The sequence below is a fragment of the Lentinula edodes genome, assembly GCF_021015755.1.
Source record: "Lentinula edodes strain Le(Bin) 0899 ss11 chromosome Unknown C8R40scaffold_1, whole genome shotgun sequence".
NCBI lineage: Eukaryota > Fungi > Basidiomycota > Agaricomycetes > Agaricales > Omphalotaceae > Lentinula > Lentinula edodes.
The window spans coordinates 1,096,598-1,109,473 of record NW_025764307.1 but is presented as its reverse complement, the minus strand read 5'-3'; the positions used below and the strand labels follow the sequence as shown (position 1 = coordinate 1,109,473).

At 46.8% G+C, this 12,876-nt stretch overlaps 8 protein-coding genes and 1 non-coding gene across 9 annotated transcripts; 5 read left to right on the top strand and 4 right to left on the bottom strand.

Annotated features, from left to right (window-relative positions):
• Positions 1 to 48: 48 nt before the first annotated feature.
• On the top strand, positions 49 to 608 carry C8R40DRAFT_1031168 (Sm-like ribonucleoprotein; the record flags this gene model as incomplete). Its single annotated transcript, XM_046223147.1, has 5 exons — positions 49 to 87; positions 142 to 168; positions 221 to 283; positions 411 to 492; positions 556 to 608. The coding sequence occupies 5 exons, from the start codon at positions 49 to 51 to the stop codon at positions 606 to 608; spliced, it is 264 nt and encodes an 87-aa protein (XP_046092365.1).
• A 70-nt stretch (positions 609 to 678) lies between these two features.
• C8R40DRAFT_1031345 (Pex12 amino terminal region-domain-containing protein) lies at positions 679 to 1,919 on the bottom strand (the record flags this gene model as incomplete). Its single annotated transcript, XM_046223163.1, has 6 exons — positions 679 to 744; positions 798 to 1,208; positions 1,260 to 1,546; positions 1,603 to 1,683; positions 1,739 to 1,816; positions 1,874 to 1,919. 6 exons carry the CDS (start codon positions 1,917 to 1,919, stop codon positions 679 to 681), a joined length of 969 nt encoding a protein of 322 aa, XP_046092364.1.
• A 317-nt stretch (positions 1,920 to 2,236) lies between these two features.
• Positions 2,237 to 2,661, top strand: C8R40DRAFT_1064975 (reactive mitochondrial oxygen species modulator 1-domain-containing protein; the record flags this gene model as incomplete). The annotated part of the gene is made up of 3 exons (XM_046225599.1): positions 2,237 to 2,295; positions 2,349 to 2,442; positions 2,509 to 2,661. 3 exons carry the CDS (start codon positions 2,237 to 2,239, stop codon positions 2,659 to 2,661), a joined length of 306 nt encoding a protein of 101 aa, XP_046092363.1.
• Positions 2,662 to 3,150: 489 nt separating this feature from the next.
• C8R40DRAFT_1164671 (uncharacterized protein) lies at positions 3,151 to 5,570 on the bottom strand (the record flags this gene model as incomplete). The annotated part of the gene is made up of 3 exons (XM_046230542.1): positions 3,151 to 5,112; positions 5,169 to 5,283; positions 5,344 to 5,570. The coding sequence occupies 3 exons, from the start codon at positions 5,568 to 5,570 to the stop codon at positions 3,151 to 3,153; spliced, it is 2,304 nt and encodes a 767-aa protein (XP_046092362.1).
• Positions 5,571 to 6,388: 818 nt separating this feature from the next.
• On the top strand, positions 6,389 to 6,891 carry C8R40DRAFT_1031867 (thioredoxin-like protein; the record flags this gene model as incomplete). The annotated part of the gene is made up of 2 exons (XM_046223208.1): positions 6,389 to 6,635; positions 6,707 to 6,891. 2 exons carry the CDS (start codon positions 6,389 to 6,391, stop codon positions 6,889 to 6,891), a joined length of 432 nt encoding a protein of 143 aa, XP_046092361.1.
• Positions 6,892 to 7,025: 134 nt separating this feature from the next.
• C8R40DRAFT_28898 (uncharacterized protein) lies at positions 7,026 to 10,264 on the top strand. Its single transcript, XM_046234606.1, has 4 exons — positions 7,026 to 7,386; positions 7,442 to 7,573; positions 7,635 to 7,817; positions 7,883 to 10,264. Exons 1-4 carry the CDS (start codon positions 7,378 to 7,380, stop codon positions 10,124 to 10,126), a joined length of 2,568 nt encoding a protein of 855 aa, XP_046092360.1. The 5' UTR covers positions 7,026 to 7,377; the 3' UTR covers positions 10,127 to 10,264.
• A 74-nt stretch (positions 10,265 to 10,338) lies between these two features.
• On the bottom strand, positions 10,339 to 11,254 carry C8R40DRAFT_1164668 (RNA polymerase Rpb4-domain-containing protein; the record flags this gene model as incomplete). The annotated part of the gene is made up of 5 exons (XM_046230541.1): positions 10,339 to 10,599; positions 10,652 to 10,810; positions 10,871 to 11,068; positions 11,126 to 11,192; positions 11,247 to 11,254. The coding sequence occupies 5 exons, from the start codon at positions 11,252 to 11,254 to the stop codon at positions 10,339 to 10,341; spliced, it is 693 nt and encodes a 230-aa protein (XP_046092359.1).
• Positions 11,219 to 11,291, bottom strand: C8R40DRAFT_t6. Its single transcript has one exon. It is a non-coding gene; the product is annotated as a tRNA-Thr (tRNA).
• Positions 11,292 to 11,389: 98 nt separating this feature from the next.
• On the top strand, positions 11,390 to 12,091 carry C8R40DRAFT_1164667 (histidine phosphatase superfamily; the record flags this gene model as incomplete). Its single annotated transcript, XM_046230540.1, has 3 exons — positions 11,390 to 11,439; positions 11,503 to 11,981; positions 12,039 to 12,091. 3 exons carry the CDS (start codon positions 11,390 to 11,392, stop codon positions 12,089 to 12,091), a joined length of 582 nt encoding a protein of 193 aa, XP_046092358.1.
• Positions 12,092 to 12,876: the final 785 nt, after the last annotated feature.

Sequence of the window (12,876 nt, the reverse complement as noted above, 5' to 3'; positions counted from 1 at the left end):
CCACTCAACTTCTCTCAACTTTGCTCTTCGTCTTGAGTTTTGCCCATCATGTCAGGCCGTCAGCAACGTGTGATGGTTCAGCCCATCGTATGACACGTTCTCATCCATGCATATTCTCCTTTCGCTAACCCTTTGCTCCAGAATGTAATTTTCAAAAATCTTCAGCAGGTCATATCTATATCTGGTTCCCCATCCTACTCAGTACTCAATTGCATTCTAGCGAACAAAAGTTGTCATATGGCTGTACGATAACATCGAGATGCGAATCGAAGGAAGAATCATTGTGCGTCGTTTGGTTTCTTCCCGATATTCAAGTTGAACAACGAACACACTTGCAAGGCCAATTGCGCTTTTTTCGATTGACACTGGCTGCCTGTACAAGATAACATCTGCTTATTATTATCTGACAGGGATTTGACGAATTTATGAACCTGGTACTTGAAGAAGCTGCTGAAGTTTTTGTGAAGGACGCTAAACCAAGAAGGGAGCTAGGTGAGGATTATTCACAATCTGGTTCACAATCTGGCTTTCAAAGACACTCATGATCGATTGTAGGTCGGATCCTCCTGAAAGGTGACAACATCACTCTAATACAGCAAGTAGTCTAAATGTACATTCCACTGTATATTCCATCTCTTTGCTCTGCTTGTCTGTAATCCGTACTTTCCGATCAAGATCCTATAGATTGTATATCGGTAGTAAGCGCGTGGGGTCCAAACTCTGTCGACACAGTGGACACTCGGCCTATCCAATCCAGAGATTTAGAGTCGTTGACCCAGTCTGGGACGAGAACTGACCTTCTCTCGCCCCCACCCAATGATACAACTCCAACAGAACAAGTGCCCACATTCTGTCGAGCATGTGTCCGTCCTTTCCTCGAGACAGAGTGTACAAGTCCTAGAGGCCCTCACAGCAGGAGGCAAAGATGCCACATCCAACATTGTTCTCGCATCCTCTTCAGCGGGTTTAGCGGGCTCACTTTCCGGGTCAACGACATCCAGCATCTGTGATACCGGTCGATCGTCCAAGTACGTTTCGCGATTGGAAGAAACTTGGATCGCTCGTTTTCCTTTCTCCTCCAGCAGTGCACTCGAGGATTTACTTCTCGCAAACATTATGAGCCGGTAGATCAGTCTGACAGCAATTAGTATGCCCAGTAACGAATACGAAGGAGGCCGGATGTGAGGGTTTTCGGGTAAAGATGATATCTATCCGACACAGTAGTCAGTAATTCAAAGATGCCAATACTATGAACCTACATGCCGGACTCCGAGGATCCGTCTGAAAACATCATAATATACACCTCGTATATAGAATACCGCAAGGTTAATATCCGTCAAAGTCTCCAGAACAAAGGGAAGGTATCTTAAAAGCGTGGCCAGCCTAGGACTGCGTGCGGAGACGCGACTCATGTTCACGAATCGCGATAGAATATAGGCTGGTACGGAGGGCAGAAGGACTAATGCTGCGCGCGTTAGTGGCGAAGGGGGTACGGTAGCAGAATGTTGCCATATATCGGTATACTCTTCACCTAAAGTCTGAGTCGCTTGAGAGAGAATAAGTGAGTGCTTGTAGGCATGCAATGATCAGTTTAAAACTCACCACGACCAGTCGTAAGACCATGATACATTAGTTTAATCAACAACTCGACTTCCTTGTCCCATCTTGTCAGCGTTCGCGTGCCTGCACTAGCAAAATTCTGTTGCAGACAAAATGGGCAAAAAATGTATATACGTACCCAACCAGGACCTGGCTGTATTCTCAACCTGCTCGCGCAAGAGCGATACATGGTAAAGATCCCTTTGATGGGCACGGACTATACACAAACATTCCCTAGAGTTTGCATACCACTTAATCCTCTGGAATTACTCACTTATCTGAGCCTGTTGAGCCGCAGGAAAGACAGGAATGCCAGTCATCTTCGATGCGATGAACGTAATGATTTCGGTAAAAGGACAAACTGCCGGAATGCCGGAGCCAGAATTGCTTGCCTTAGTTGGTTCCTACGTTCACCAAGCGAAGAGCCCAGCGCACCAAAATCCTATAATCGACTTATCAGACAGCCACGAAAACCTACGAAATGCAGGCATCACAACCACCTTCTACTATTGATAAGCGTACGCGTCTTCCTCAAATTCGAACAACAAATTTACTGAAAATAATGTAGTCAAGTATGCGTTTGTTTCTTAACGGATGCTTTGGATTACACTTATGACTTGTTAGAATGGGTGCAATGATGGGCGGGACAGCGGGACTTGCGATGGGCTTTCTTTTTGGCTCGTGGACCATCATACGGTGCGTTCCATATGGTAGTTGTTGACAAGACTTGACGTAACAGTGTTATGAAGGTATGGCCCTGGACCTAATGGCGCAATGGCTACCCTCTCCAAGTACATGCTCAACCAGGCTGCGTTCTTTGGTTTCTTTTTCTCTGTCGGATCCGTATGTCGTTGGAGAAAGGGTTTCTTGCCTTTTTCATGAACTGACAGGGAGTCGTCCTTTTCATAGGTAATTCGAAATGACTCTGAACTTTCCCCGGCTCAAGCTTCCCAAATGGCACGGTATTCAACAGCTATGTCAATTCGTTCACGCGCGGAAGGTACACGAATGATGAAGGCTCGATGGGAGGAGGAAAAGCGAAGATTGTTGCGCCAGGCATAATTCACAACAGCCGACCGCTATATATAATATCCATGTATGACTATGCTAATTATCTCACCTTTAATGCCTATTAACTTGGTTGCAGATAGTCTCTACAATCAGTCCAACGTTGATGGAAGGAGGTGGTCGGTCATTCCTTCATGTGTGCCCCACTGAGTAAATAAATAATGAAACCATTCACGAGCCATCAGACAACAAACGGGGAATGTCTTTGGGCGTTGAATGAGGAAGTTCGAGCGAAACATTGACTCTATTATCTAAGGAATCTTCGTCTTACATGCGGCTTTGAATTCACATATGTATAACAACAAACCTCCCGTCTACAGCCGTGAGTAGTAACAACCCTCGTATGGAATTACAGACAAAATAGGGGTCAAAATAGTAGAGTAAGAACAGAAAGGTCTGAGGTCGAGAGTTAAATGTTTGAGGGGGGGAAACCTTGAAAGATCAAAAAGAAAGCAGGTCTGCTCTTCGATGCCATTTCCTACTTTATTTTGCCGAAGACGTTGTCGCCGCAGGGGTGAAAGGCACAGTAGTACCTGGTTGATACGCAGAAAAATTACTTTGCTGACCCAACGGTGCCTGCAATTGTGCTACACCGTTCTGAATTGATGGATGATTCTGACTCTGACCCCTGAGATGCGACGGCAACGTAGGCGTAGCCGGCGAAGGTGTGTTCGCGGAATAGGGAGAAGCGGCAGAAGACGAAGCATTCCACTGACCCGGTTTCAATACCGTATTGGCTACGGCAGGAGGACGTGCCTGCGTTGAGGCTGCAGACCAGTTAACAGTCGCAGCGGCAGCGGCAGCGAGGGAAGAACCGTTATTAAAGAACGAGCTGTATGACGGTGCGAACTGAGGAGTAGCTGGGGTGCTTCTTCCTCCGGATCCAGACCCAGACCCAGACCCATTTACCGCCGGAGTCGCAGCCGCGGGCACTGTCGTGGCGTTCTGAGGGGCATAGGCTGTATACCACGAACTGTACGCGGTAGTACCAGCTCCAGAAGCGGGTGTATATGCTGTCTGTCCCGGCTGTGCGTATAAGTGCTGGTACGAATAGGAATTGGGGTAATACGAAGTGGCACCGGAAGCCGTAGGGGGCTTGTACATATACGTGTTGGCGGTTCCGGGACGGTACTGATTCTGCTGGTTCTGTTGCGCCGCGGGTGTACCCGGATATGCAGAGTAGGAGTACCCAGCGTATCCGGAATTTGAAACTGCCGGAGTTGTAGATACTGCGGGGGTCGGAGTAGGAACAGGCGTAGAAGGGGGAGGAACATTTGGCTTGACCCTCATGGTGTTGTCGTCCCGTATGACTGTGGTCCTACCTGGAGGAAGATTACCATACCAACCAGGCGAAGGCGAAAGGGGTAAGGTGCGATGTAGAGCGTGTAGGATAGCCGGTGAAGGGATGAGCGGAGCATCCTCGTGTTTTGATGACCGAGGGCGTAAAGAAGCAAGTGCGGTTAGAGAGTCGAGAATTGCTTGGGCTAGAGAATACATGTCAAGATGGGCAAGCAAATCAGAAGATAGGACTAGACTCGTACCTGTATCCCATTCCTCAGACCCTTCTTGAGGGGTGCTAGAACCTCCTCCGTCGGCCATTAGTCTCTCTGTCTGCAGCTCTTGCAGCCTCCGCAGTGCGCGTTTGTTCTTGTCTAATAATTCAGACACCGCGAGTTCCAATTCCAAGCTTCCTAGACCTGATTTAATTGCTTCAACTTGATCAGGTGGAAGTAGCTCTTCTATCTCAGCGTCTACGTCAATCGCAGGCCTGACTTCCTGAGCCTCATCTTCAGCCACAGGGGAAGCGCTTCTCGTTCGCCTCTCTCTCTCCTTTTCAGTTATCCAACTGTTCAGCTGCTTGGCCTTCTGAATCTTCTTGGTTTCCCAAGCATATAGGATCTGTCCTAGCTCCTGTCTACCTAGTTCCTCGCTCTCTTGATCAAAAGAAGGAGCAAAACTACCATAGATTCCGTAGTCGAGGAACGACCCAGACGATATTTGCCTGGCAGAGGGTGGCTTGTTCTTTGAGGGCGGAAGAACACTGTTGTGAAAAGAGCCTAACGTGGGGATATTGGAAGTCGATGTAGATGGATAGGGAGAAGGTAAAATGGATACGAGTTCGGAATAGCCTTTGGGCAGCGCTTTGAGCTCCAAGGAAGACGATTCTGAGCTGAGTGAGGTCCAGTAGTCGCCTGATGGAAGATGCTGGACCAGAGCATATCTAGGTTTGTGATGTATATGTGAAGTCGAAGAGGATGGCTTGTCAGGGGGATAGTCATCTGGAATGATGGTTTCGAGGTCGCCGGGTAATTCGACGGAATGAACAGAAGCCTGATCGAGAAGAGAAAGAGCAATGTTACAAAATGCTTGTTGTTGTGAGGCAAGCTTAGTCGTTCGAGAACGAGGGTTTCTGAGGGATACAGGAAAAAGGTGGTGCACAGCAGACTGAAAGAACAATTATTGAGCAATTCAGTGTTGGAACGATCAAAGGATATACGGACTCTGAGCTCCGATAGATGATGCTTTGAAGACTCTTGAAGTAGAGTTCGCAGAGAGATCAGACCTTCACTGGAGGTCACAGGGAAGACTCGGTCGAGAAAACCTTGAGAGTCAATTCTATAAAGAAAAAAAGGTTGAAGAACAAAAAAGAAATCAATACATAATGTGACCACGCACACTTGAAGAATGTCAATAATTTTTTGACTCTGCTCCGACTTTATGGGAACATCTCCCACTGATGGAATAGGAAGTGACTGTGTGCGCTGGAGTTTGTCTGCTGGTTGTTCATCGAGCTCATTGTTCGACGAATTTGCCCGTTTCCGCTTTTTAGAACTAGTTGGAGGAGATTTTGGTGAAGACGATTGATGATTTTCAGAAGCAGATGAACGAGTAAATCTCGCCATTTCTGCCTACAGTAAATATACGCGACGCGTTCAAAGAGTTTTGGCAGAAACGATTCAGAGGCCTGATCATGAGAAAGTCACCAGAAAAGGCAAATAATGACTAATCATAATAATTGCATTTCTTGCATTTTGCCTCCGAGTTCTCTCTTGCTCAGTCCTCTAGTTTGTTCTTTAGCTACATTCTTGTCCACTGAATTTTGAAATCGTTTTGCTTATCCTTGTCTCGATTTCTCGACTGAAGAAGCCTTTCTACTCGGCAGCAGGCTCATCAAGTCCCACTGTCCTACTGTAACTTACCTCGCTCGCAAAGACAGATACTTTCTATTCCTCCACACCCAACCTCTGTGCCACACATATATAAATTACGCTATGTGCATCTGTCGGCTAGGTTTGACAGTGGCATACTTCCAGTCAAGCCGAAATAACTCAGAATAACTCTTCAATCGCAAGAAAAGCCGATTTTCCTGGAAATATTTGTATATAGAGCAAGATAGAACATCAGTAATTAATTTGGATTTCGCCACCTCGAGTAGAGCCTGCGTCAAGATAGAACCATTTTTTGACTTGTACGGGCAGGTTTAGGTGTGCAGACAGACTCACATCATGTAGAACAATACCCAGCGGTTCACTTGCACGAATTTGAGTTTCTTGAGCATTTCATTTGTTGTGAACATCGTAAAAAATTGAGGAAAAAGTTGGATTCGTAGGAGTAAAGATTTGACCGTAGTGCTAGTAGGGATTCGGCTCACGCTGAGGCGAACGACATAACGACATTACGACATTACGTAACTAATTTGCAGCCTCCTTCACCACTTCCAATGCGTCTGCCTCCAGTTGCGCCCATTATCCGGGCAAAACTTGGTTCTACACCTGCAAACGGCCACACTACATTCCTTCCTCAAATCAGAAAACTCGTCATCGAGTATTGTGATAATTGGCCTTCGTCTGCTAACACACGAACCTATCTTCTCAACCATATCGAGGACGTCGCACGGCAGAATTCCCATGTCGAGGTAGTCGTCCGACAGCGATCTCAAAAAGAACCAATAATACGTGGCTTTTATGGTGAGCTTTTCCGAGAAGTATTGCTTCTTCTTTTCTAATCTGATGATTTGTTCTCTTGCTGTCCCTCCTAGTCAATAACAGAGACAAAGTTATACCATTGAATGGTCTGGAAGTGACTCAAATCCAGAAAAAAGTCGAACTTCTCTTGGACTCTTCGGGAGCCAAGATCAAACCTCTAAAGAAGACCGTACAAAGTACTACTGAGGCAGCTAGGGGAATTTGGAGTGGTCTTCATGCCGAGCGTCCGACGCTCTGATTTCCCTTATTCGCCTTCCCTCGTTCCTCGTTCACCTCGGTTTGCCCTCGCTGTCGTACTCAGTCTCGAATTCGTATTAAATGCATCACGTGGAAAATATGACTATCCTTAAAGCGTGTTCTACATGCGTCTGATCCTTTTTATCGCCTCCGTTTGCAGCGATTCGCCGTTCTATTAAAACTTCATTATGCAATGCATCGGAAATTTACACGTGTGGAACGTATGCCCTTACCCCTTCCCAAAACTTTACGCAGGTGTTCTCGAGGCTAGGCGTGAGGCCAAATTTTGTCATTGAAAAAGGCCCGCCGATATTACGACCTTCCTTTTTTCCACCCCCAGCTTCTGTAAAGCTTCCCCTCTCTTTTCTTGCTCGTCTAAAGCTGAACAAATAACCGTTCCCTAATCCTCACGCTTCCGCGTATACTTCAACTTTCTTTGGCCACCACCTCCGTTGACCACTAACCAGAGAGAGAGAGATAATCAGAGATGTACCAAGTGAGCGGATTCATCGTGTCTTGTGCGCGCATTGAAATCGATCAATGCTACATAGCAATCCAATCTCTCCTTCAGTTCAATAACTAGCGATGAACGTCGATGGCTTGATGCCGTCACGATTCTCCAAGATTCCAATACAACAGAACTTGCAAACACGAATCCCATTCTTTCAAATTACACCACATCTGTGCGTTGTTTAACAAACAGATTATTGATCGACATCTTTTTTTACTATTTTCGGTGATCAGCATTCATCCTCGAGCCGCAGCTCTACCACTATTACAACATCTACTTCCACATTCCCCCGCCACAAGAATAACAAACGTCATCACTACCAACGTTCTACAAAGTCTAGCAGCGCAAAAGTCGTTAACCGCATGTCAGGTTCCTTCACCAGGCGGCATTCGCGTTCTAACCTTAGTTCTATCCTGGTGTGTTGATTCAACGTTTTCGTATGGCAATTAAACCTTACTTTTGGCTTATGATTCATGAACAGGCCCCTTCGGTATCATCTATATGTTCCTCTCCGCAAGCAACCTCACTCGAGAGTCCTCCGCTTACCATGAGCTCCTCCCTTCCACCTCATCGTCTTAACAAACGCACAGCCTCTTATTCGTCTACTCACAACGGCTCTCCGGGTTCCGAATGGATATATCGTCGTCCCAAATCACCATCTGCTTCTTCCCCTCCGCGTCCTTCCGCTATCAAATATGCTCGCCGTACCGTGTCTGATTCTACTGCAAGTGCCAGCACCCCCTCCCCTGCCTCAACCGCAGAAAGCAGTCGATGCGTCACGCCTACTTCGACCACGTACCGATCCGGTCTAGCAGCCAGCTATTTCCCAGATGTTTCCACTAGTTGTCTGAACGCTAGCTCGTCGAACCTTCCAGCACATCTCATCAACGGCAACCGAGATACCAATGTCAACAACGGCAGTGGTAGTAGTATTGGAAGTATCGGGAGTATCGGAGTCATGATCCCTTCGTCTTTAGGTTTAAACTCTTCCGCGTCCAGTCTCACTCGCCAACCATCGTCAAGGAGGTCGAAAGCTTCTTCGACAAGTGGTAAGACGGGTGCTTTCTGGAATTCAATACTTCACCCACGGTCTGGACCTAATTCAGTCTCTGAGAATGCGTCGACCCCAAATTCTCCTCCAGGTTCTAGAATAGCCCGTTTATCGTTGGGTAGAGCGAAGAACAAACAAGAACAGCAACCGCCGCCGTCAAGTCCTCTTGCCGTTCATACCGCCACTGCTATTCCCTCGATCTGGTCGGGAGCCATTTTAGAGAGCGCAAATGGAACGAGTCCTAAACGGCGAAAAGCGCGAGGAAGCTTGAAAGAGTTGGGTATCTCCCGTATCCCAGTGTCCAGTCGCATTACGGGCAATAGATCTCCCACCTCACCTACGTTCTCGTCGCCACCAATATACAATACTCCTGTGAAGAGAAGAACGAGCCATGGTCGTTCTGGATCATTTTCCTCTACAACATCTTCCTCCACTTCTTCTGCCGCATTCTCGAACTCGGTCTCCTCAATTTCATCGTCGACGCCCTCTTCGCCGTTGACACCTTCAACACCCGTATCGCCTACTTTTGGCGGGTTCGCCAAAACAAAGAAATTCCAGCCCAAATTCGAACCACACCATCGAGCTATCGTCGAAGTTGTTGAAGATGACGATTCATCTCACATGGATGTTCAAAGGCGGAAATCACCCTCTCCCACGAAATCAATATTGGCCTCCCGTATACCCTACTCTGAATCTTCCTCCGAACTAATAAACTCTTCGTCCAAGTTTGACTCTGGTGTCGACCTGGGTCTGGACGACAGTCTACGACGAACGACCAAGCGAAAGGACAGCGTGAGTACAACAGTCAGCAGCAACAAATCTGTGAAATTTGTTGAAAAACCCACGGTGCACTACGCTAGTGCGATATACGAATCATGGGATGGGACTACAGGTTCCGGTCCGTTTGAATATAACAACATGGGGATCGATCTGTCGGAAATGGATATGGACACGAACGAGGACAACGAGGGAGACGGATATATGAGTGAAGAGACTGCAGAGCAGACTGCCTTCATTCATTCACATCCCTACGCAGCTAGCGATCTTAACCTCGCAGGAGACACGGCTCCCGCTGCTATCACTGCCGCAGACGAGGTCAAGCTCAATGTCACCACGCGTTTTGTAGAAGATTTTCATAACACCCGTTCAACTACCAATGCTCGCGCACTGCGCGCGCAGGAACGAGAAGACACTTGTGTCACACCAACCCCAGATCGAGGCAGGGAACGAACCTCGAGTGGCAGTACTGGTACTGGCACGCTCCGAAGCTTTGTTTCGTTAAAACGAAAAGGTTCTTCGGCTTCAAGCACGACTAGTTCGGCTGTGAAGCGCGCTCCGTCGATCTCTTCTCATGAGCTTAGGTCGACCATTCCTCGTCCAACGATATCTGGTCCTTACGCGCTAGGGACCTTGCCGCCGCCTCATCTTGAATCCGAGCTCCCGGTGACAAGCTTGGAGAGTGTAGCTGAAGTTAATGAGAAAAGGCGTGAGATCGGATTGAGGAGTGCCGGATTGAGGAGCGCTCCTTCGCTAGAGAGTTTCAAGAGTGTGAAGAGTGGAAAGAGTATGAGGAGTTTGAAGAGTTTGCCGGAGAGTGTGAAGAGTAATATCAGTCTTCGGGCGAAAGGGATGCGGGACTGGTTCAAGGGCAGGGTGACCGTCGGCGCGATGTAATCTGTTTATCTCGGGTTAAGCTTGACGAGATTTCTTGGAAAAAAAGGATACCCACTAGCGATCAATATGGATGGATGGGATGGATTTTGATTCTTTTTGGGAAACCTACACACATTAAATTATCATTCAAAGTAACATATCGGCTGCATTTTCAATTTCCTTCATAGACAATTTACATTTTCAAGATACATATTCCAGGTCGCGGAAGTAAGCTAATCTTCTTCCTTGTCCAAGTCTCCTTCGATGCCGACGCCTTGACCTTCGTCGTCAAATATCATGTCATCGACTACGGCTCCATCGTCAAAGTCTTCGGAGGGATACTGGAGACTCAAGTCTGCCATAGTATCTGAGGTCAAGCGTAGTGGGGAAGACGTGTTAACTGGCTGCGAAGACGCCGCAGACAGAGATGCAGACACTGCTGAGAGGACTGACTCCATAGCGTCACCTAATCGGTCTTCCAATTCCTCTACGATCTGTTGACGAGAGCTGAGAAAGAGGATCTAGACACACTACATCGACACTCACAACATAGAGCTCTACCGGCTGCGTAGGAGCGAGGTTTACGATTTGTAGTTTTTCAGCTTTGGTCAGGTCATAGCTTGAGAGATCTTTCACTAGCTGTGTTATCCCTGTGGAAGTTTGTGAAGAGGTCTGCTGATATTCAGCAGCTAGATATTGGATCGCCTGCGACAGTGAGGATCGTCAACTAACGGTTGCAAAAACTGGGATAAGTGTTACACACACTTCGACCTGTACCGTCCGTACATTCTCAGTGATCTCTATTGTCGCGGGATGCTTTTCTACACTGGATATACCAGAAGCCTCTTCTTCCTTTTTGATACGGATTGCGGTCTTTGTACGCGCTAAATGTTCGTTCTCGAGGTCTCTTAGAAGCTCGAGGACTTCAAAATTAGAGAGGAGGGCGGATCGAGCATTGATAACCTAAATGAAATGGGATATATAGGTAGAAAGAAAAAAGTTTGCGATAGAAGAACCAACCTCCATCAAAGAGGGGGAGGGACTAAGAGCTGGGCGTGCGATGTGGAAGAAAAATAACGAAGGCCGACTAAAAAAGAAGACAGTGTGAATTGATTCCTTCTAGCCGACTTGAACGACTGACCTCGTCATTACTAGTGACGCGCTCTACCAACTGAGCTAAGAAGGACTTATCGGTACGAGGGGCAAGCTTATCCTCATTAAATGTCAAATGATAAACGTTTAACAACGAACAATCCAGAATTGGAAACTTAAAGGGCCGCCAGCATGTCTGTAAAACGCTTCCATGCTCTCCGCCACGGCCAAGCGATTCACAAGTCCGTAGATCTGTCGGTATAGTATACTTGAATAAAACTGATCTTTTATTTCATCTTCCCCAGTGTGCAAAGAGGATGGCCAGAACGCGATCCTCCCTTGACTGAACAAGGCCTCGCAAAAGCCTCTGGCGTTCCTCTAACCTTCATCCCCGACCTCATAATTTGTTCCCCAATGACCCGCACAATCCAAACTCTCTACGCCATTCTTCCCAAACTGAAAGATCATCCTATGCATCATAGCTCGAATGGCAATGAGCCGGACATTCGTGTAGAAATCTGGCCTGAATTACGAGAAACACACGACCACGCAACTTGCAACTTGGGTCGCTCCAGAGCAGAGTTAGAAGCTGCTTATCCTTCTTTAGATTTCTCTAGATGTCATGAAGAGTGGAATTATCCAGGTCATACTGACGAACGAGCGTTTCAGAGAGCAGAAGCATTTCTTCAGGAACTCAAGGGTCGTCCAGAAAGCAATGTGCTCATAATATCTCATCGAGGAATCTTACGATATATCTTTGGAGGTGAAATTTTCCATAATTGTGGTAAGAAACACTTTCGTGCATCGACATCGTGTTACTGAAATACACATATATCTTTAGAACTGAGGTCTTACGAGTTTGATAGCCAAGGCAAGGTCGTTCTTATCTCATAGGCTTAGTCGGTCTTTGGATTATCATATGGTGACATATCTTTGAGACTACTACTGTGCAGGTTGCATGATCAACTAGTTTATCATTACCCGAATCTCCACGTAAGGAGATGATTTCAAGCCTGCAAACCATTTAAGGAAGACACCGATGCTGCTCGGGCCTTTTATCACTAGTGAGCCTATTTCATAAAATGCAAACGAAGTTCACCAATTTCCTGCTATACCGTTATTGCGTATTTTTCACCTGGGCCTGTCTGCGGGCTTAACATCAATGTTAGTCGGTGAGGAGATGTATTTCTCTCCTCAACGTCAAGCTATATGATTGGTGGCTTCAAGTGAATCTTCACCATGGATGACCAAATTTCGTCACACCGTATGTATTTCCAACGACCCCCATCTTCTGTATGGGATAAAGTCCATCAGAATGCCCGCCAAATTCCACTGTCGCTCAACAGAACTTCCAGACAAATGAAGAACTTCAATTCTATAACGCTATATGTAGCAAGTTCATGCCCACATTTTTCCGAAGCCTATCACACTATCGTGATGTCTACTTGAAGTTGAAAGAACAAACCCATACATTGGTGTCGGAGAAGGCTTGAAGTTTCAGACCTCAGGTACTTCGTCCCGCGAGAAAGAATTTGAAAGATGAAAGAAGAAAATTTGCTCATGGATTGAAGAAGGTTGCTGCCTGTTTTACCCATGCACGGATGTCAGTGCGTCTGCTCAGTGGTAGGGGGGAACCTTCTGTGAATCTTCTGCAATTCTGATACGAACTAGCACCGAAA

Excerpts from the sequence above, each read along its gene's own strand:
- C8R40DRAFT_28898 (XM_046234606.1), top strand. Across the intron at positions 7,574-7,634 it reads TTTCAAATTACACCACATCT|CATTCATCCTCGAGCCGCAG; the intron begins GTGCGTTGTTTA and ends TTCGGTGATCAG. Across the intron at positions 7,818-7,882 it reads CTAACCTTAGTTCTATCCTG|GCCCCTTCGGTATCATCTAT; the intron begins GTGTGTTGATTC and ends ATTCATGAACAG.